Genomic DNA, 23,495 nt, shown 5'->3' with positions numbered 1-23,495 from the left:
CCATGCTGATCACTGAAGGCCAATGCTGATTGCTACTTCTTGGGTCTGTGTCTACCCAACTGCTTTCCTTTGTCTTGTAATTGAGGCAGGATCTTTGGAAGCAACTCTGGAAGAAGGACAAACAAAACCCTTGGGGAATACATTTAGCAAGAATTTCAGAAGCAGAGATTGAATGGGCACACAGAAAGTGCAAAAGGGTATGGAGAGTTGAAGCACATCCCTTATGCATGAAGAGCAAGTCCTCTGTGAAACTGAAAGCAGAAAAAATCCTTACTATTGCTAGGCATCTTTTATAAGGTTTTTTGAACATAGAGAGAATCTTCATAAATTATAAAGGTAACAACACCCAATTAAATACTTCATTAGTAAAATACACTAACACATAAGACATCCCTCACTTTCTTTCATAATGATAATAAAAAGTACAAAACATACCTTTCAGTTAAGAATAAAACAGTACAGATTCCATTACCCTATGTGGAATATTCCAGACTGGTTTGGGTTGGAAGGGATCTTAAAGATCACCCAGTTCGAACCCCCTGCCACGAGCAGGAATATGTATAACTTTTGAATTTAAACAAAATCCAAACAAATAATAATACATGCAGGCAAGAGGTCATCCTTTGGGAATTATTTGCTTCCTATGTTATGAATGTTAATATGATAAGAATTGAAGAACTGGGAAAATTTATCTTGAGATTCTGTCAAGTGCTATGACCATAATCAAAGGTTCCTCACCCACCTTCAGCAGCCATGTAATCCCAAACATCAACAGAAAAAGGAGGAGGGAGCCAAGCTCAAGTCAGTGGCTTTCTTGGGACCTGAAAGCACTGTTATAGCTGGTAAAGTCAGCTTAAGTTTTACTATTGAAGAAAAGTAGATGTTTATACATATATATAATAGAAGCCAGGCATCTGTCAGCACTAAGAAGTGTCACTAGACAAGCATTTTCAGCTTATATGAGCTTTCTTAGTTTTGTAGTTACATAATATTAGTCAAAAAGGACTTTTTAGAAGAATCAGATCGACTATCTCAGAAAGAAATAGGATAATTTTTTTAAGACTACAACAGCAGTGAATGCAGCTTTCATTAGTGAGGAACAAATAAATGCTATAAATTACGTCTAACACTTTACAGAAGTTTTCAACTACATGCAATCGAACTCATTCAGTTTTTAGTGTCTTAATGTCATTTGGGTACAAAAACCACTTTTTAGGAAAAGTGACAAATGCATAAAGTTCAACAACATAGATTTTTCAATCACTACAGCTCTGTCAAATACATCTCATTTAGATCCTTTCTGCTTCTATGCTATAAAAGAGTACAGTTACATTTGCCTCAAGGAACTAACAAAATCAAAAACAGGTATTATTTCATAATTTTTGCTGATTAAAGAAACGTCATTTAACAGCTACAGCTAATACTGTTGTGCAGAATATTAAGCCTCTGCAGAACAAGGTCTTAAATCTGATTTTCAAAGCATTTACCATGCTAAATTAGAGAGAAAAATATTAATCCATTCTAAAAAAGGACACTGAAAAGCTAAAAATCTTAGTAAAAGTTCATGATGTTTAGGATCTCTTCATGCTTATCAAGAAAGCTGAATAAGAATGTTGCCACCTGCCCTGTGTAAAAGGATTTCAAATAGCTTCCTGTCTCCCAGCAGCAAACTGACTACAGCATCAGATCTTCCTTTCCAGTGAGTATCCCCCCAAGACCGATTTAGGTTTATGATCATTTTTTGAAGTAATAAAGGCAGAAGAACTTTACAAGCAGCAAGACTGGAAAATACATATAGAGTACGACAATAGGAATTAGAATTAGTCAGGAGAATTGGGTAGGATAAAACTCCCCATATGGAAATGAAGAGTTTATTTTGATGCAGGATTCCAACAGTACCAAAAACCAGCAAGACAATTTTAACTGAAAACTGCAGAAGCCTACTACAATTAGCCATGTCAAAATACAGAATTTTCTACTATCAACCACTCTTCAGTTGCTGGAAACACTGATACTGTACAAGTTTAGACACATATACAGAAATGTACAGTCAAGTCAAGTCCAAGGATGGACAAACATCTTGCATACTGTATTATTCACTGATATAAAAAACATTTTGATCAAGACAGAATAATATATTAGCTGGTCCTGTGATACTGAGAAAGCAATGAACTGGGTTCTCATGCCAGAGCAATTTGTCATCTCTGCTTCCTATTAAAGGAGGGACTTCTACAAATAAGCACATTTATATATAGGACAATGCAATCCTGCTGATGCTGATGGCATGAATCAGATACTGAAGCATGTGCTCAAACAGAAATGCAAAAACCAGAGCACTTCCACTATACAGCAAACTCTTCAATATTATTTTATGGCTAGTCTACTACTACTGCCAAGCCCTAAGTTTCCAATAGGAAGGAAAATACACAACTACTACAACCAAACCACCACACAAACCCAGCAACACAAGCCAGAAAGGAAAAAATTATTTGGCCTATATTGCAAAAATTGCTGCAGTCTGAAGCATTCCTGTATTTTCCATACCACTCAAAGCTCCTATCTTTCTCAGAGTCCATCATGCTACCATTTTTACAGAAGTTTTTGACTTTTTCATAGAATAAAGGAAAATAAACTAGTTGTAAACGCTAATTTTTTTACAATGATAAAACAAACTTGCTTTGATAGCAACTTTTCCCAGAAAAAAATCACAATCCTACTTAAGCTGCCCAATATTAAACCCTAAAATTAGCCAGACTTAAGAGACTAATTTTAGACTCAAACACTTGAAAACCAAGAATGTTACTGGTTTCTGCTACACCGTAATTCTCACCCTTCTGAACACACGAAAAGCCACATTCAAGTTGTATGTGCAAATGAAGAACTATCACTTCCTACAGTACTTAACATTTTAACATTCTCTGGAGTGAAAAGGATTGTTTTTTTTTAAATATATAGTTCTTACATAATTTTTTACCCCAAGAAAATGAGTCATGGGTCCATTTGTGCACAACATCAGAAACTGTTTCAGTGTATGCTCTAAGGAAGTTTGCATTCCATCTTCAGCACTACTTCTGGGAGCAGATGGGAGCAGAAACCAGAAGGAAGCAACAACAAATGAACACCAATCATAAACCTGCATTACACACAGCACCCCTGCTCTCCCTTCTTTTCTGATCTTTGCCCCCAGAATTACAAATCCCCCTCTTCGCATTCCCAGAGGAGAAAAAAAAAGTTTCTGGAGGTATGCAGGAAATCTTCAGGAGTGACTGAAAGGACCCTAATAGCCTCCAGAAACTGAAAAAGATAGGAGTAATAGCCAGCCAAGAAATTCCTTTTACTTCTGCACACCTAAATGGCAAAGAAAAGGAATTTCTTAGCACATCTATGGATTATAGCATGCTCTTCATCAGGTAGTCTAACCTAATAACAAATCACGTGGTATAGTCTGACTAGCAAGCTATGAAGAGTTTCCTAACATTTCACCCAAGATACAGGAACATCAACATATGAGAGAACATTTAAGCAAAAGAGAAACAGGATTTTACCTGTTTAACTTCACAAGATACAGCTTGAAAACTTTCCTCCAGCAGATATCAAAGGCTTGCTGAAATCACTATGCAAGAACATCACAGAGAAAGCTGCATTAATGCCTTGCAATAGAAGCACTAAATATATACGTATTAAACATTTAATATACCAGTATAGCCTCACTCTTCATATGTGGTAGACATGACACTTCTGTGACATTCCACATAGACATTATAAGCTTGTTCTAGAATGAAGGACAAGAGGGGACATAGTTGAAAAGAATTTGCCCAAAAAAACCACACTAAATGTGCAAGTCCAGCAAGAACAGTAATAGAAAGAAGATAACTCCTGGTCTACTCTTGTAGACCAAGTGAACCATAAAACAGAACAAGAAAACTTTTCAAGCAACACAGTTAACAAGCAAACACCTCTATTAACCCAATTTATATCATGAGCTTGACTTTATTTTGTTAAAAACAGGGCTTGAAAGTTTTCTTTAGATTCAAATAACAACGATCAGGAAAAAATAAAGTTAAATACCAACTGCAAGTGGTAATACTGAGCTGAGTTTTAAAAGGGTCACGTAAGTAACCTTAACGGAGCTAGAAACACTAAAGAAAAAAAAAAGGGTGCCAGAAAACATTTGCTCTATAGAAGTGTGTTTGAGGGTAGAGTCTGTTTTTTTGAGGAAACTAAGAAGCAGAAATCACTAAAAAAATATGACAATCGTTTTAACATCCTGGTGATTCAAAATAGTAAGTCTGGTGCTTGACATCCATATGAGGCTTCACCAATTGAGCTAATAGCAGGAGGCTGTCAGCCTCTATCAGTTACTATGTAGGTCAACAACAGAGGAAAAAAAAAAAACAAAAACAAACCTTGACAGAGTGGAAAAAAGAGACTCCAGCTATAGTTCCACATTATATTTAAGCTGATTAATACCTAGCTACAGCCAAGTGAAAGCTCCCACTCCAGCCTGCACCAGCTCTGCCACTTGTCAGTGGCTGGTGACCTGATTGAGTGTCTTACCACAGCAAGCTATCTGAGGACTGGTAACACTCCCTTGGTGTTTGTTTGTTCTGCAGTTGGCTTTTTTGCATAGTTATCTCCCTGACTTAGCTGATGGTGAGGTCAGATGACAGCCAAAGCTAACACTGGTAAAGAAGCAGGAGCACTCTTCCCTCTACAGTTGAGTCCACACAGTCTTCCCTTAACAGAATCTGCCAGAGACCAATGTGTAAATGGTAGCTTTAAAGTGACTTGTATAACAAAAAATGAAACTAACTGTAGAGCACCAAGGTCAAAGCCAACAGTAGAATAGCAGAACTAAGAACTACTGGCCAAAATCACAGTGAAATAAATGGACTGAGCAGACAACGCACACAGCACCTTGAGCAAAGATCACCAACAGAAGCACAGGCCATGGCAGGTTAAGCTTTGGGAAGTTCCTCTGACAAACTCAGAGGAGACCCATCTGTAGACGCGACTTCCAGTCAGAGAGATGACACTGTCTTCACTGTACACCCGAGATACAGAAGTCCACCTGTGTGGACTGGTAAGAGAATATACCTAGATGTGTAAGAGTTGCTCACCATCAGCATGGGTCCCCTTTCCTGATCACCAGTCAGATAGTGCACAGGAACACAGCTTCCCTGGTGTTGCTGCAACAAGTCACTGATGCCTAAAAAATGAATGGTTCTGTAGAAACAAGACAACCACCATGTGAAGGATGCTGTATGTCCACACACACTGCTGATTTATTAGGCTGAAGATTGGTTGTATATGAGTGCAGCATTAATAACAATAACAATAATAGTTCGAATACTGGTTTACAGAATAAAGGATGACTCTATATTTCTTGTGTGGGTCACCATCTCTGTGGCAAATCACTCGGTTTCAGGGCTTTAGTCACCCTACAAAAGCAAGCTCTCTTACTCCTTATGCCAGTACTCTGGAGATCAGGCAACAAGCCAGTCAGCCAGCAGTAAGCTGAGCCTGCTGAACAATCACTGACCATTTCAGGCCAAATCAGGTCTCCTAACTGGCTGACTGCCCAAAGGCTGCTGTTGGGGCAAGGATATAAGCAAAATTAAGTGGCTGGGGACACAGCAGAACAGAGCATGAGCTTCTAGTGTTATAGACCTGCACGTTCAGGGATGTTAAATTAGAGCCCAAGCTATAAGGAGCATGTTTTCTGCACAGACTCACATGGCCATTAACTAGTTATTCCCTCCTTTAACATCACCCCTATCCCCTTACTCAGCCACGTGATTTCCTCTTCTCTAGTCTATCCCAATGATATTGCTTCCTCCATTAAGTAAAAAATCACTCCCTACCACCCTAAATTTTATTTATGCCTTAGTGAGCACCAAATTGCTTCAAATATCTCCTTTCCCCAAGGCCACTGATTAGCTTTTGATATCTCACTCAGCCAATACCCACCTCCTCTTATGCCTCACGACAACATCAATCTTGTTCTTAGGGAAAAAGGGAAGAAAGCAAAAGGCACTCTTTTCACAGTCATCCAACCCCTTTTAATTTGCTCTGAGTGCAGTTCCCATCTTCAGCTTTCAAAGAATGAAATTAATTGCTTCTCTTCACCACTACCAAGGCTCTCTGCCTCCCCTGGCTTAAATTCCCCATCCAGGTTCCTGTTCCTTATCAGGTACTTCTTTCCTTTTGCCCACCTCCTACACTGGAAAAAAGAGAATTATATTAACTGAAGCAATGTCCTCTTCCTGATGTCTGTGCTAAGAAGGGGCAACTCAGTAAGCATGGTAGCTCCCTCCTTTTATACCACAAGTCTTCTCAGCAGCCTGATATCCTGCAGTAAACCCCAGACTCTCACCACCTGAAGAAAAACAGCTGGACAAAATTAGCTAGTTAAAGCAACAAGCATTGTATTAGTCTGATCTTAGTCTAGAAGTTCTCAATTGTTCACATATAAAATAAGTCGACAGCAAAAATACACATAAAGAGATAAAGGCCATCACAAAGCGAAAGTAGCAAATATCAGATAATGTAGACTCAGAGATGGCAAACTTTCAGGTAAGCAGATGGTACTAGACTTCTCTGCACAGGAAACCCTCTGGCAGGGCCTACAGAGCTGTAAGGAAGCGACTACCCTCACACAGATGTTCTGTTGACACATGCTACCACATTTCCCTAATGCTATTTTACTCCCCCAGCCAGAGCTGCTTTGCACATCCCAGAAGCAACACTGCTTAAAATACCATCTTGGAAATTCACACGGACTCTCAGATTCATCTTCCCGTTCCACCTATAACGGTTACCATATAGCTATATGGCAAAACCTGATACCTGCCTATCAATGCATTTAAAAATAGTAGTTAACACTCATAGTACCATAAGCCATGCACTAAAATGTATGGCAAAGGGCTTGAAAATGAAGAGGGGTAAAACCCTGGGATCTACCATATGATACTGATACAATCTCTTCACTATAGGGAAACAATACTACTAGGGGTGTGCAGCTTAGTCCAAACACAGATCTACAGCAATTTCTCTTGACTTGCTCCTCTCACTACCAAGAAACAGTTATGCACAACCCTCCTGTCTAATACAGCATCAGTGCTAGTCAGCTTTACTATGGCACAGGAGCAGCATTTGATTTGTCTGAAAGACACAGATGAGCACCTTATATTGCAGGATCAGCAGGACCACAATAGCCAGCAGTGCTCCTGTCCTTCCATGTGGTAGCAGTTTAAAACATAGGCCTGCTTCACAAAAACTGGAAGAATTACAGGGCAATAGCAGGGGGAAAAAACTAATTTGAACTCAGTCTCAGAATAAAAATCACTTTCAGAAGTTATTTTGTGATGTGCTGTGAGATAATCCCTGGCAGGGCAGGAGCTGCAGTCATTGTTCTGTTAAGCACAGTCCTTACTTATTTCAGGGGAAAAAAACAAATACATATAGCACTTATACTGCGATTCAAAAGGATTTCATACAAGAGGACATGGATTGCAGTGTGGATATATTTTTAACAGCAATATTAATTAAAACAGAAATACTCTATAAAAGTCTTCTCTCACACAGCACCACTAGGACCGGCAACAAGTAATGAGCAGCAAAGCTTTATATCCCACTGCTTGGCAAAATCAGCCAAAATAGTAACTAAAGATAGCACAACAAAATACCTGGAAATCATGACATGTGGTCTAACCTGCACTGCACAACAGAGCAAAACTGTATCTCTTTATTCCCAGAGTTCTTTAATCTTGTCGATAAAGCAGAGGATGAAAGACAACAGTGCGACAAATTATTTAGCCTTCCTTTTAAGGTAGGTGCTTTTAAGAAGTTTCCACATTAAATAACCCACCCTGCTTATAAACTACACAGTTTTGCTTCAAGAGGCAGATAATTTGGTGTTCAGGGCTTTTTTTCCCTTTTAAAAAAGGCCAGGAAAAAAAAGCAATACTGGATTAGTAACTTCACCCAAAACACGTAACAATGCAAGGCTCACGCTGCTCAGTACATTTATGAATATGGAAAGCAGATTTTTGCACATCAGAAGAGAATATAGCCGCTGTCACAGAATCACAGAAAGGGTGAAGAGGGAAGGGACCTCTGGAGGTCATCTGGTCCAACCCCCCTGCTCAAGCAGGGCCACCTAAAACCAGTTGCTCAGGACCATGTCCATACAGCTTCTGAATATCTACAAGGATGCAGCTATCATTGCCATATATTGCGCAGTGGACTTTCCTCGTATATAAGCAAGCTGCAGAGAATATGAGTGATACTCCTCTGTGAAAGACACCTTCCCAACTGCAACTTCTTTCCCACTGGGAAAACAATACTGTTGATAGCCAGCTAGGTTAGAAAAATTCAGCACCTAGTCTAAGGAATGACTGATTCACAAACAAGGTAAGAATGTTAGCATCATGATGGAAAACACAACAGAATGCAAGAAAAAGTATAAAAGAGGAAATTGTGATGTGTAAACTGCTCTTATACATTGCAATGAAGTCAGCTAAAGATGACTTGGCATTCTTCAGGAACTGCTAAGCGAATCTTTTTTCATATACATCTGCAATAGAAATATTGTCAGGGTACAAGTGAAACAAAATATAGCAAATAAGTAAAGTTTCAGTATTACATACATCTAAGACTCTAGTATAGTAGAGCATCTAGTATATACATCCAGAGCTATCATGGATGTTTTTCATAAACCTATAATAAAACGAACACATTAAAGTAAAGCAACGCGATGTTGATTAATAGCTATGAATGCCATTTCCAGTATCGGTGAAATACTTTAATATTAAAATCTTTTACAGATTACATATTCAGGCTTTAAGATGTATGCAACAACAGATGAGCTGGAGACAAACTACTCTTGACATGACCAGAAAATACATGAAATGCAGCAACCCAAAACCTGCATCTAAAATAATAGAAGAGGTGGGGATATAAAATGTCTCAGCAATCTGATCTCTGAATTTTCTTCAACAGAATCTCAGATTTTTCAGATAGCTTTATGAGCAGCATATAGTAAACAATATTATCTGTCTCTGTTAATTTACTTAATACAATCACATATACACCCAACATGTAAAGTCTAATTTCTTCCTTGTCTACCACCACTGTTGTCAACTTTCTGAATTCCCAGCAATAAAATGCAGCCCAGGGACAGCTGCAGTCATATGTTTGATTCCTCTAAGATTAAATTAAAATCTGTTTCATTAGCTCAAATTATTATGGTAACTTCCTTACCTCTTCATGAAAAAGAGGCAACTTCCTTAACAAATATGTTATAACAGTATATAATTAATAAAGAGATGAGTCAAACAAGACGTCATTGTTCACCTGACTAATGGAAACTCTGGAACTAGAAAACAACGCACAACTTTTTCTTTCACTGCCTGTAGGCAACAAAATCACGTTTATTTTGAGAAGTTCAGAACTAATACTTTCAAACACATTGGTCCAGAGTAAACAAGCATGCAGCCCCAAGATAAACCAGGAGCTCCAACTCTTTATGACGCAAAGTCCAATGTGAGCTCAGGCTCAGCTCCAAAGCCAAACTGTTACGTTACAAGAGGATAATCTCGTAAGCCACAAAAGGCAAGAAAAAAAAAGAGTAAAATTGCTGAGATATTAATTCATGAGCAAATCAAAAAGGCATAAAATCTGAGAAAAAAAGCAGTTGAGTTGTAATATGCTAACTCAGTAAGATCAAGAATCAATCCACTCCAAGAATCAAATGTTTTCCTACCTTTTACCTTTCAGGCCACCAAGGACTCACTAAGCTGGTAAACACATTAATCCACAGTAAATAGCCTAACTGGCTAGGCTCTGCACAAGCCAGCAAGTAATTGCTGTGGTTTTCCTGCTTGAAGAACCTCCCTGTATGCTAGAGGATGCCAAACACATACCCACAGCAATTTCATATAGAAAGACTCTATTTCTGAAGATTAATGCTGTGGCAAAAGGTCACATCCTTGCAGCTGTTGTCATGCATAGAAGTTAATATTAGTTGGAAGTTTTTTCCAAACCTAAAGTAAAGGTACCACAAAATCAGGCACACAGACTAGGAAAAGGAAGCTTAACTCCCTCCCCTATAAACATTATGACACCTTCAGTTATTACAATTTTGGATTCCAGAGAGAAGGGATGGAAGAAGAAATAAAGAACACAAAACATGGTATTTAAGACAGCTGTCAAAACCTAAAATAGCTTTCCTTCTTGAGGACTGAAGTTTCATGGAGGCTTCTATTTACTCTCACTTCTTAAAATTCAATCAATCATTCTTAATGGGTTAAAAGAAGATGAAGCAATATGAGCCACCCACCAGCACAATGTGTCTTGGGACCACACCTAACCTTTGTGGGAGAAAGGTTGAGGCAACAGTTATCAGTGATCTGAAGAACAGCATGACATAAAGGAACAAAAGAAAAACTTCGAGGTTACACTTCCATCCAACTCCTCCTATATTTTCCTTCCCCATCAGCTTTCTAGTCTCCACACAGAAGAGAAGATGGTGATGCAGATTTAGATGTCACAATTGGACAGCACTTGCCACCTTTACAGCTCTGCTTTATTTCAACTGCTGAGCACTGAACTGAAAACTGTAGGGTCAAATTGCTATAAATAACTAACCAATTTTACAAAAAGGAGAGCTAGAGAAGAAACTAAAAATAAAACATAAAACCAAAAACCATCCACCACAAACGGCTTTGAACACTTTGATGTAAATATAAAGCTTTCTAATTTGCAAAGGGCATTCTATTTTAAGCATTACTGAACCCACCTGAAAGGTGGTGAGGCAAGGTTATGGTTGACACAGTTTAAGGCAACTTTTCAAGGCAGCTTGGAAGAACTCTATTTGGTCTGCAGAGGTTCCAGAGTTTCTTCTTAGTAACAGAAGTCAGATAGAAAAATGAATGTGTGAAGTATGAAATTTAAGGGATATTTTCATTGTTTTATACTTTCACATGTTCTATAGTTACTAGAACATTACACAATATTACTTGGTTTGCTTTTTTCTAAAAGTTCCATACTATGAACCCTTGAAGGTTCAAAACAAACCTGCTAGGGAACCAAAGAAGAGTAAGTAAATGCAACTTACTCAAAAACTATACATGCAGCTTCGGAGATAAAGCTTCTTGTTGGTTTGTTAACTTGTTACTGAACGAAAGGAAGTTCCACAGATATTTCCTTGAGACTTTTTTTCCTTTTAAACTCAAAAGGCATTTGAAATTCTCCCAGGATCACAACCAGCAAATTCTAGACCATGAAAAGTGTTGAAAAAACTGTTGGAGCAAGTCCAGAGGAGGCCATGAGGATGAGCGGGGGGCTGGAGCACAGGCTGAGAACACTGGGGCTGTTGAGCCTGGAGAAGAGACATTAGAGCAGCCTTTCCAGTATCTGAAGGGGGCCTACAAGGATGCTGGAGTGGGACTCTTCATTAGGGACTGCAGTGACAGGACAAGGGGTCATAGGTTCTCACTGAAACAGGGGAAGTTCAGGTTAGCTATAAGGAAGAAGTTCTTCACTGTGAGGGTGGTGAGGCACTGATACAGGCTGCCCAAGGAAGTTGTGAATGTTCCATCCCTGTCAGTATTCAAGGCCAGACTGGACAGAGCCTCAGGGGACATGGTCTAGTGTGAGGTGTCCTTATCCATGGCAGGGGGTTAGAACTAGATTATCTTAAGGTCCTTCCATACCCAAACTGTTCTACGATTCTACTAAACTGCAATCTCATGCTCCGGATTGACCAGGTGACTTGTATCACCATCTAAACCTCCCCGTCCAAACGAAAGGTTGCATTTACTTTGCAGCGCCTGAAGTTTCTCCTGCAAGTGCTCCTGCAGGTTACATTACCACTAGAAACGTCACATATTTCATTGAGCATAACGATTCAGGCATCTTGCCAAATTGACATGAATATGTCAAGCCTCATTTTTCTTTGTAATAGCAGTAGACTGGATGATCTAGTCCCACTGTAGTGCGACAGCCAGATGCTACTCTGAGAAAAAAAATATATCTAAAGAGGGGAGTGGGGGTATCAAGCAAACAGCAATAGCATATCCAGCTGAATAAAATTAGTGCTCAAGTGATTTATAGAAACCAAAATAAACCTATCAAAAACTACAGATGCATAAAAAAAAAAAGCCCAGAGAAAACAAAGACCTGGGTTTCATATGTAGCGGTAGTAACATGATCTCAAAAATTCTGCTGTTTCACAACACTATACAAGAACAAAGTCACCATTAGGCATCTGACTCCATTAGTCAATAAACTGTTCCCATTGCCTACTCTGGCCAGCTAGCCGCTGTCAAACGTTGCAATGCTAGCGCAGGACTGAGTAAAAGCCAGCCAGAAAGATTCTAGGTTCTTTCCCATCCCTGTTTTTTTGTTGTTCTTTTTTACATTAAGTAACACCAAGAATGACGAGTTGATGGGAAGTTTTTTTGTTTGGTTTTAGGTAGCATTTTTTGGTGAGTTGTGGTGGCAATTTTATAAAAACAGCTTCCTTTGGTTACCAATACAACTTTGAATGACTACGAATGATTCCCAAGTGTTGTGCTCACCAACATTACAACAAGAAAAAACTAAACCAATTTCATAACAAGTTGTTCACAAAAATTTCCAGTAGAATATCAGTTACCTCACTGGTTTTAAAGTTTCATCTGCAAGCAATGGAATGACAGTAGGGGCAACTGATTATCCACTTCACTGAACAGTTTATAGATGTCCTATATACAGATACCTTGTTATCCTTCCACAGGTGTCAGTCCAGTGAGAAAGTCTGCAGATATTGTACAAAACAAACATTTCTCAGTTATCAGGGTGACAGTTATAGTAGTGCAGTTAAGTTCCCTTTCATCATCTGGGATGTGAACTAGTAATTAATTTCACATAGAAATAGGCATGTATAACGTTCATACTCTATGAACTGCACTGACTTGAACCAGTTTAACAAGTATAATAATTCATTGATCCAACTTGACAGTTTTGAAGTACATACATCAGTTTTAACAGTCCAGAGTAACAACAGGTTAAAATAATGTACAAGATACAGTCCTAAAACTAAAGTCAAACATATGTTTTAATTCTTAGCACTGTTTTCCATTTGTTTTGATTTTTTCCTTTTTACTGGAAAATAGCTGTTTCACAGACCCACCAATACTTTAATTGCCATGGATTCCACTGTTTCTAGAAGGTGGAATTAGTTACAAAAGTAGAAAGCTGAATTCCTTGAATATGCTTTATAACATCAGAAATCCATGACGCAGAAGAACTCACCTGCCCCTCTGCAGTATTGTCTTCTCCAGAGCACTGTATATTTCAATTGAGAATTCAATTCAATACATGTGTTACTCTAACTTGGAGAGCACTCTCCACTCAAATAGAAGCCTACAGCAGCAGAACAGATGCCTTTTGGAACTAAAGATGTGTGATTACAGCACTGGGAAAACAGACACATGCTTGCATCATCTGTGATTATTAAGTTTAGAATTAAACAGTCTTTAGTGTTTCCAAGATAAACCTGATTAACAAGAGATTTAAAAGGTCACTAAAACATGGTTCTTAGTCAAACTAATTCACACTTCTATGTTTTCAGGACTGAATTTTCTTTTTCTTTGGGGGGTGGAGGAAAGGGAGAATATTGTATCTTACACAGAAAAATAACTCCCCTCTTCTCTGAAAAGCATATTTGCCACTACTTGTGCCATCTCAAATAAGCCCAGAGAGTCACAGAATTTTCTCCAAGGTTTTTTTTTAAAGCATAGGGCAAATTTTATTTCATAAAAGTAATGAAAACAAGCAGGAAGTCTATGGACCAGAAAGTCAGCTATGGATTATGATTTTGTTTATATATACATCAGAAAGGATGCAAGTGTTCTGAAGCAAAAGCCGATCCCCTAACTTGAACAGGGAAAATAGTAAACAGCACTTAAAAATGCAACACATTTGTAATGATGGCACCACATCCAGAAAAATCAGCTGAGAAGACAGTGCATGCTGAAAGCTATTCTTACCAGCCAACAAACGTAAACCACAAGCACAAACCAGTGTATTCAGCACAAGTTTACTGATCTGGCAGGATATTCAGAGCAAGATGGCAGGTATGATCTTCCCCATCACACCAAAGGATTTAAGGGATATGCCACTCACACGGACAAGATGTTTTTCTTACCCTTTGTGAGCACATTCAGTTTGATCCAACAAAAAATAAAAGGGATTAGTTTGATCTACCACTGGAAGTCACCTGCTCGTAAGTGGCCTGACTGTACACTCAGAACACGTCAGCAGGTCCACAGAAAAATGATAAGAAAATTACTGGGAGACAGAAACTACTTAATACAGCTTGCCTGTGCAAACTTCAAATGCCTTGCTGGCCTACAAACAGTGCTAAACCTCAGCAGAAATGAATGTCATCTTACAAAAGCCTTCCAAGTTACTACCAGCACACATTAAATGTGAAAATTGCCATTTCTACATGCTGGTGTTAATAGACACAAAGTAATCTCATTTAAGAGCTCTTTAAATCTTTATACAGCAAGAAAATACTTTCATCTTATGAGCTCCCTCAAAGCTGAGATTTTGCTCATGCCATACTGATTATACATAACTTTAAGCCAAATGAAAACCTTCAACTTGCTCTCTCAAAAAGAATCATACAAAATAGCTACCTGCCGCTGCAAGCCTCAACAGCAGAAAGGAGTTGGGGAAGCATTTACAAAATCCTCTGGTGGTTTAAGAGGTGACTAACAAGTAAATAAAACATAAAACATGAACAAAACAAACGCCAAATGACATACGTAAGGTGATCCAGTTCATGGGTTTGCATCATATTAAAAAACCATAAATAAAGGCAGCAAGAGAGTCATACATATGATTCAACATTTGGACAAATAAATCCCATGATTCAACACTTATGCAAAGTTAGCAGAACTAACGCAGCCCCATACTTCATATGTTAACAGCCTTTAGCTTTCTGTGCCAATGAGCCCTACCACCTCAGTAATCCACCCATTACTACTGGCATCCCATCAAACCCAGCAGTTCCCTGCCACATCATTAATTTCTGATCACCCTTCTCCAGCAATCAGTGAAGAACAGAGGACGCATGCTGTAGCTGGTTCAGAGCAGCTCTTGTGCAGATTGACCAAGCAGCAGACTAAGTATCCTGGGCTCATAGCTGTGATCCCTCCTTCAGCATTGTCCCTAATTAAGGTCTTTCTCTTTCACCCAGCACTGAGATATGCACAAGATACAGAAACATACTTATTTTGACATATTACCCTTTACTGCTGATAGATGTTATGGGGGAGAAAGAAGGAATACAGAACAGAACAGGGTCAGTGAGCACTGCAAGCAAACATAAGGCACAGACACAAACTTTGCTGGCTTAGGAGACAAGGCTGAAGTTACCTTTAAAAAGCAGCCTCTTAGAAAATAAGGTTAACAAATAGCCTAGAACTTTTCTCATTTTTTTTTTTCAAGTTCTGTTTTAAAAACACCAGTGTACCTGGTTGGGCTACCAGGTACCACACAATGGAAGTTACCAGGCATTTTTGAGAATACCAGTTATTTCCAAGTTCTTCAAACACTAAATAATGGCACAGAACCTCCATATCTTTGAGAGATTAGATGAAGATACATAATTTACTCTGTGGAGGACACTAGATCAGACAACATAAAGACAAAAGGAACCAAAGGTTACAAATTTTATAAGCAAACATATGACAAGAACTTAGCAGTTCTCAAAGCTTTTCCCAATATTTGCTCCTGATGAATGTGTGCACTCTCAATGCATTAGGTTAATAAAGTAAAATCTATTTGTTGAATTTGAAGACAAACAGCAGAATTCATATTGATTAAATAAAAGGTAAATACACTATAAATGCAGGTATTTTGGAAAAGTTAGAATCATACAGAACACCTGGAGCCCTCAGACTTTTTATTTCAAGGTTTCGGGCAGCAAGGGAAAAGTGCTTAAACCATGACATCCCCCTTACTACCCTGCTGGCCTCACACACTCCTCTCTCCAAACTGTTAACTTGCAACAAAACTCTCAATGTTAGTAACAAAGTGATCATGTAGTTACTGAATCAGGAGAGATGACAGTCCCCACTAGCGCTTGCAACTGGAAATGGAGGGGAAAGAACAAATCTCACATGCTGCATCCAAACATATACCCTCAAATTCCTACTTTGATAGCCTGAATAACTACTGTGAGAAACAGCTGCCTACCCATCCACCCAGACTCAACACTCAACCATACTTAAAGTGGACTTTACAGGCATCTTAGGGAAGAACATAAGAAGAGAAGTGTTACAAAACTTTTCCTCTTTGCCCATATTCAGTCTCAGTTCAATTGTTATGAAAACACGTACACACACACATTATATCACTAACTTGCAATTAGTTTTACATACTTCATAGTTTTACATACATCAGAAAGCAAAAAACCCCTTAACTCAGAACTAGCTGAGTAGGATCAATATGTTTGTATTTACTAGAGGAAATTGAGAACATCAGAAGATGTGGGAACTCTTACAGCGCAATATGCCCACAACTAGCCATGATGCTTACTATTGCCTACACTGCTACCATCATTAAGCAACCCACATTTATGCTAAAGTTCTTTTGAGATTTTAATCTACAAAACTCCAAATGAACCAAAGTGCTACTGCCTCCCACCCACCAGAAGCTGGACTAAATCCAGCCAGCAGACTTCCTGCAGTTTTCCCACGCCTGATTGTTTTCCAGCATGTAGACAAAGCGTAGATCATGCAGAAAAACAAGTTAAAACTTTTCCTTATTATTTTTAACTGGAAAGGATAAGAAATGGAGAGCACCAGCTCTCAACTCCTCTCTTTCATAATACAGGAAATACTTTGACAAACTGGAGTGCAACAAGATAACTTGAAACAAGCAGTATTCTACATATGATGTAGGCTGTTCAGCAGATGGGGGGGAGGAAGGAGGACATCTAGACAGATGGTCTAGAATTTGCATTTTGCAATTTGAAGATGGAGGCATTTCTCAGCCTACAACACAACACATTTCAGCAGAATCTTAGAAATAATATAAGAGGGTACCTCTCCCACAGTCCAATACAACTCTGGGAGAGATTCAAATTGAGTTTAAGGGTATAACGTGGGGACTCCTGAAGAAATAGAGAGCAAACAAACTCCCATTAATCTTCAAGGACCAGCATAACTTTTCAAGCCTCTTCTCAAAAAGAATGGAGAGCTCCAGAACAGAGAATGGCATGTGGCTATTAAAAACTCCAACTGAGAAAAGTCTTCAGATAGAGATGGGCAGTGCTCTTGAAATAGCTTCAACAGTTGAAGACCAGCACCAAATAGCTACATCTTCTTTGCCCTAGACATACCAGATATTTCTGAACCCTGACTTGGCGCATACTACACCTGCCCATTTCAGCTCCATACGTGCCCATTTCAGTTCACCATGAGGACCTGCATCTTATGCATGTTGACCCTAAAAACCTCTTGCTTCCACGTCAGGCACCTCAGCTTAAACTCAGAGCCCAGAGACAGACTGTGAAGTCTACTTTGAAGACAGGCTCAATTTCATGCAATGAAAAATTGGATAGAGTAGGAGCTGGGGCCCAGCCACTAAAGTGGCTCCTGATTTTTCAGCAGAAAAGACCTAGGTTCTTAGAATCACAAATAGCAAGTAGTCTTAATAGTCTCAGAATAGCAAATAGTCTTAATTACACTAATGAGCTGTGCCTCAAGTAAAGGTGGGAAAGGAAGGGCAGAGTTTTATGCACTTTTATACTTGATGGCATGGCAGAGGATAACAGGAGACACTGATCCCACTGAGTAAGAGGTTAAATTATCTCTGCTTCCCATTTCTACTATGGCTAATTAAGTCATAGACCAGAGAAGATAAAGGTATTCAAAAGAAGCATATAAAGTCTTTCATGTTTCTTTGAAATAAATAAATACAGGATTTAAAAGAAGAAATTAAAACTGAAAGCTCTTGAGAATCATTTTTGTTACTTTCACCTCACCTCTTAAGAGTAGAGACAGCAGCTGCTACTGCTGTAGAGACAAACATGTATTAAGCAACAGAGGTAAGAGCACTTTTAGTCTACTGCCATAGCGCTGCTGACCCAAAACTGGACATTATCAAACTGCTTGGCAGTTATCTCTGCATAACACAGGAGCCAATATTCCTTAACTTCACAGAAACAAAGTCAATGGCATGATTCACACTGATATATACATACTCACACATAGAGGCCAAGGCAGTCGAGGTGGCCAGTTGTATTAGCAGCACCTGCTATCAATGCGACGAGATGAGGGTTAGTCTGGGGGCTGTTTTTAAGCTTAAGCAGGAGATATAACTTAAAGGAATACAGAGGAATTTAGCAGCTGAAGATACAGCTCTGCAAATTCTTAAGGACTGAATTGGTGGCACAACAGTAGTCCAAGTGCTGTTAAAAAGTGGCATTGCAGCTTTGAGCTCATAAAATTATGTTGCCTCTAAGATTAATGTACTTTTACCACAGGAATGATCTTAACTTTTGACAAGTAATATAAAGAGCAGCTGCTTGATATATCATTAAAGAAGCCAGTCTTCTCAATTTTCATTTTGCAGATAATCTTATTTCTTAAATAAGATCTGATGAACTGAGAAGATTACAGAGCATCTACATCCTCACTCGTTTACACTAGATGCCAAGAAACCGTAAGAATATATTGTTCTCCTTCCAAAGCTATCCTTCAGACCTGGCACGGAAGAATAAAACATAGAGAGAGCTGGAAAATAACTGGGCAGTGAGAAACACCTGAAATGTTTCTGTGCAGCAGGGGAGATGCAGATGTTTTGAGAAGTAACAGTTATCTGAAACAGCGTAACAAATTTTGAGTGATGCATAAGTTTGCCTGGCAAGATGCGTCTTCGAAACTGTGCCGCTCTCATTCCAGAATATCTGAAATATCCTATTTGAAATGAAGAGAAATTCATCTTCTGGAAGTGCAATAGATTTTTAAAAAGCATGTATATGCACGCATCTTCACAAGTCCTGGACTAGTCTCTTCCACTTTCTCCCCAGAGGCAAAATTTTGTGGTACACCTCCCCAACATTACTAACCCATTCCCCATTATCCTGCAAGCGTAAATGAAGAGCTTACCCATGAAAGAAACAGCTAAAAATGAGTATTAACTTGCACTGCTGCCCATTCATTTCCCAAAATATAAACTGCAGTTTTATTCCAGATTTTAACCACCTTCTTACAAGAAAGCTGTTTTTCTTTGGATGATGGACAAGGACACTGTAATCCTTGAAAGAATACTTTATCAGGAAGAGAGTGGGATCTCCCTGCCTTTTGATGCCTGGAAGGTGAGAAGTAAAGAAGGACAAGAACAGTAAAAAACAACAGCTTAATGGCAGATGCAAAGTTAATGTTGCCAAGAGCTAACAATAATTATAAAAACACTCAAGAATGCCAAGGGGGCCTAGGAAAAGAGGTGGGAAAGCAATGTGAGGAATACAGAAAACATCCAGTGAGAAACATTGCTTGTGCACCCAACAGTAAATCACAGCTGCATGACAATCCTCTACCTATATCATTGCTGTATTTTGCTAGAAGACAGAAACACGAATATGCTCCAATAGCCTACTAAGCTCAAAATTTGAGGGGTAGGAGAAAATAAGCATTAAATTATTATAGCCTATATACCAAGGGAGCAACACAATAATGGTATGTGGGTTTAAATAATCTGATAGAGGTCAAAACCAGCATTCACAGAAGAAAACACTTTCCTCCAGTCACTAAATCAATACCTGTCATTTCATGATCAAGTGTATACTTCATATGAATGACCTTCAATCCAATTTCTTCTGAAGTCTACAATTCTTGTAAATACAGTTTGTCAATCCAACATCACGGTACAGATCTTAGACCACATTATTCTTTGTATTCACAGTAGGTTAATTTCTCTTGATCTTATGTACTGTATCTCCTCAGTGCCATTCAAAAAACAACACTTAAATTGACACTTGACTTTGCTCCTTGATGGTAATCTGAATATTTTTCCCTTCTCAAACTGAGGTAACAACCTAGAATTCACTACTGAAGACCCTATACTTTCTCAAAATACTGTCTGTCAATGTCCCTACAACCCAGGAGTAGGAACTCAACAATGAAAATGGCAATTCGTATTTTCCTTTATGTAAAACAGTCACTGCATCATCTCAAAGCTAGCAAATGGCCTGTTGATAAGACTATGTGGTAATAAGCCAAAAAAGCTGCTCCAGAAACAAAGCACAACACCTGGGTTCACATTGATTAACATGACATTCACACAAGTGTCTTACAAGCAGGCTTTTTTTAGTAGTTAAGACTTCCCTGGAGTAACCCAGTGGTCTGCAGGGCTCAAACAACAGGAATAGTATCTATTTTTGCTCAAATTAAAAAAACAAAACAAAAAACTGTACATGAGAGGGGCAATTTTAGGTGGTGGGGTAGGGGAAGGTACACACATTCATAGTTAATGGAGGGACCACAGGAGAGTTAACTGATGACAGGATAACCACTTTGTTTAAGAGCAGATCCCAAACAAGCAAAACACATTTAGCTCCAACAGTTGCAAGTTACTGGTTATCCATGTATGACAGAAAAATAGCATGCATATCACTACTAAAGCTGTAGCCCCAGTAATTATACTTAAAGAGGAAACCCGAAAAGGACACATGTAAGTGGGTTAATCAAGAGCATCACTCCAGAACTATCGGTATCGGTAAACTTCATTTTCTGTGGCCCACCTACTGAGCAACAAGGTAGAACAGTCACAGCTGGAGTTCTGAACATTTCTGAACTCTTCCTTCTTTTGTTGCACCTGTCTTCTACTTTAGAACCTGATTTTGAATGCATGTACCACAGTGATGGGGGGAGCTAAGAATTCAGATCATCAAAAAAAAAAAAAGAATGAGAACTTCAAGAGCACATTAGAGAGTCCCTAAACCTATGTTTTGTGCAACATTTAACCGCACAAGCAATTAATGCCATAGACAAAAGAAGTTCTTGTTAAATATTAAGCATCCATACCCCTTCAGTTAGGGAGAAAGAGCTCATAAGTATCACAAGGCATCCAACAGCAAAGATGCCTTAAGAAAAAATACCACAGTATTCAGGTAGTCTTTATAACTCATAACAGATGAGCAGAGAGGCACTTACACCCTCTCCTTTTAATCTAGCACAGATAACCTTTAAATAATTAAGTCAACAGGATATGTTTTAAACTGTTCTCAAAGGAAATGCCATCAGCATAAGCCACCTTTCTTTAAATTTCACTGTATTACTAATTTGAGTATGAAGAGCTTATATTTTATCACCCATAATGATCACATTTTCACATCTTGGACAGTGAAGAGAGATCAGTCAGCTTCACTATGACCCATGCACTATGGTAGGATTTAAGCGTTTAAAGTAAGTTAATATAAAGAGCAGCTGCTTGACACATCATTAAAGAAGCAAGTCTGCTCAATTTTTATTTTACAGATAATCTTGTGTTTTTAAAAAAAAAAATCTGATAAATTGAGGAGACTGCAGGGCATCTACATCCTCATGTACATTGGAAGGAGACAATGTATAAAACAGATTTAAAAAATGAGAGTTGAAGGCTTAACTTCACACAACTTTGCCTTTAACATTTAGAGGCTTGTGCTGCACAAAGCTTTAGGCAGCCCAAAAAGCTATCAGCAGCATGACATTTACCCTTCTTACTCTTCATTACCTTCAATTTCTTCACACTGGCAAACACAGTTATGGAAACTCAGACACCGGCGTCTCCAGCTGTCTGGATATAGCGTTATAACAGTGATTTTAAGGGACAGAAAAGGGGACCGAGCCATCTACACTAGTTCTGTGTCCTGCACATCACAAGCTGACAGCCTCAGGGTCACAGCATGAAGTCTGTCACATCAAAGTTCTTGCTACACTATTCAGCAACAAGCAGCTGGTTTTAAGTAAGCACATAACATCTATAGAAAAGATGCGGCGGTTTTTCAGTCATATATACTGCCTCCACAAATGCCATAACTTAACCCCCTTCTTCCCACGACTGACCCTGGGAATTGGCTAGGGTGAGAAAACAAACCAGTATTTTATCCTCCCAGCCCTCTTTAGCCGGGAGGTTAAATTCACAGTGGTAAAGAAAACACGAAACCACAGCTACATATGGCAGCTGGAGGACACAAAGCTAGAGCCCAGAAGTTGACACTCGTTAGGACGACAGAAGCACGTCAGGGAAAGGAGCGACAGGGATCCGGGAAGGACTTTTTTCAAGGGATCTCCCTTCCACCTGGTTCCGCTCCCAAGGGGAGCCCGCTCTGTCTCCACCGGCAAGCCAGGCTCTTACCTGTGCCGGTGCTCGTCGTGCTCTTGCCCGTGAATGAGGAAGCCGCCGAGGTTCTTGCCCCCTTTGCTGGTGTCCACGTGAGGAATGAGCACATCCTCCAAGCCCAGGTCAAAGCGCTTGTGCTTCGAGGAGTCGGGGAGGAAGAAGAAAGCCCCGAAGCACAGGGTGATGAAGGCACTAAGAATCAGGAGCAGGATAAATTTTTCGGAGAGTCTCAAGGTAGCCCTGTGGTGCGGGAAGGCGGAGGCGCCCAGGTTCAGAGGGGGCAGCCTCCGCCCGGAGAGCGGCAGCAAGGCGGGAGTGGTCATCCTTCCGCTAGCGCCCACCCCGCGGGGTACGGCTCATCCCTTAGCCTCTGCGGAGCGCCCCGGCGGCGCGGGCCCGGCTCGGCTCGGCCGCCTCCCGGCCCGGCGCGGGAGCTGCGGGCGGCTTCACCATCCTCTCCGAGGGCGCCGGGCCGCGCACTCCCTCGCCTGCCTAACCAGCGAGCGGGGGAACGAAGGGGAGGAGACGGGACCGGAGGAAAGAGAGGCCGGGCCGCCCCAACCGCTCCCCCCGCCTTCCGAGGAGCTCGGGCTGGGGCGCGGCCGCCCCACTACCTGCGTGTCCCTCCTTCCCTCCCTCCCTCCCTCGCCCCGGGCCCGGTAGGGCCCGAGCGGGCGGCTTCGGTCAGCGGCGCTCCTCGAGCTCCGCAGCCGTTCGACTGCGGGACGGCAGTGGCGAACAGCAGCAGGCTGCTGGAGGCCCGGCCTGGCCCGCGGCGTCCCTCCGCCCGCGTCCCCTGAGCCGGGCCGGGCGGAGGCTCATCCCCACCGCGCCGCCCCGCTGCGAACGCCGCCAGTAACGGCCACCGCAATTCCACTCCGGACCCTCTGCCCGCACTTACGGCGCAGGCGCGCCGGTGGCGGCTGCGCAGGCGCCGTGCACAAAGCGAGGTCTCCGGGAAGCCGGTGCCAAGGGAGCCATGCCTCCTCGGTAGGAGGAGGGACCAGGGGCGGGTCTGGCAGGCTGTGCGGGCGGGGCTGGGGCAGGGGCAGGGGCAGGGGCAGGGGCAGGGGCAGGGGCAGGGGCAGGGGCAGGGGCTCGGGCAGGGG

At 40.5% G+C, this 23,495-nt stretch overlaps 1 protein-coding gene across 1 annotated transcript in view; it reads right to left on the bottom strand.

Annotated features, from left to right (window-relative positions):
• The window catches only part of MAN1A2 (mannosidase alpha class 1A member 2), a 139,263-nt gene extending 116,317 nt beyond the window's left edge, over positions 1–22,946 (bottom strand). Inside the window, exon 1 of the mRNA XM_061454184.1 lies at positions 22,402–22,946. Within this exon, the coding sequence (XP_061310168.1) occupies positions 22,402–22,709 (308 nt within the window). The 5' untranslated portion in view covers positions 22,710–22,946. The remainder of the gene's footprint in view (positions 1–22,401) is intronic.
• Positions 22,947–23,495: the final 549 nt, after the last annotated feature.

Source organism: Pezoporus flaviventris, unplaced genomic scaffold, assembly GCF_033815535.1.
Source record: "Pezoporus flaviventris isolate CSIRO_AGI_PZ_B2104156 unplaced genomic scaffold, CSIRO_AGI_Pfla_v1 ptg000015l, whole genome shotgun sequence".
NCBI classification, from domain to species: Eukaryota; Metazoa; Chordata; class Aves; order Psittaciformes; family Psittacidae; genus Pezoporus; species Pezoporus flaviventris.
The sequence above is the reverse complement of the archived record's forward strand: the minus strand, read 5'-3'. Positions and strand labels throughout refer to the sequence as shown.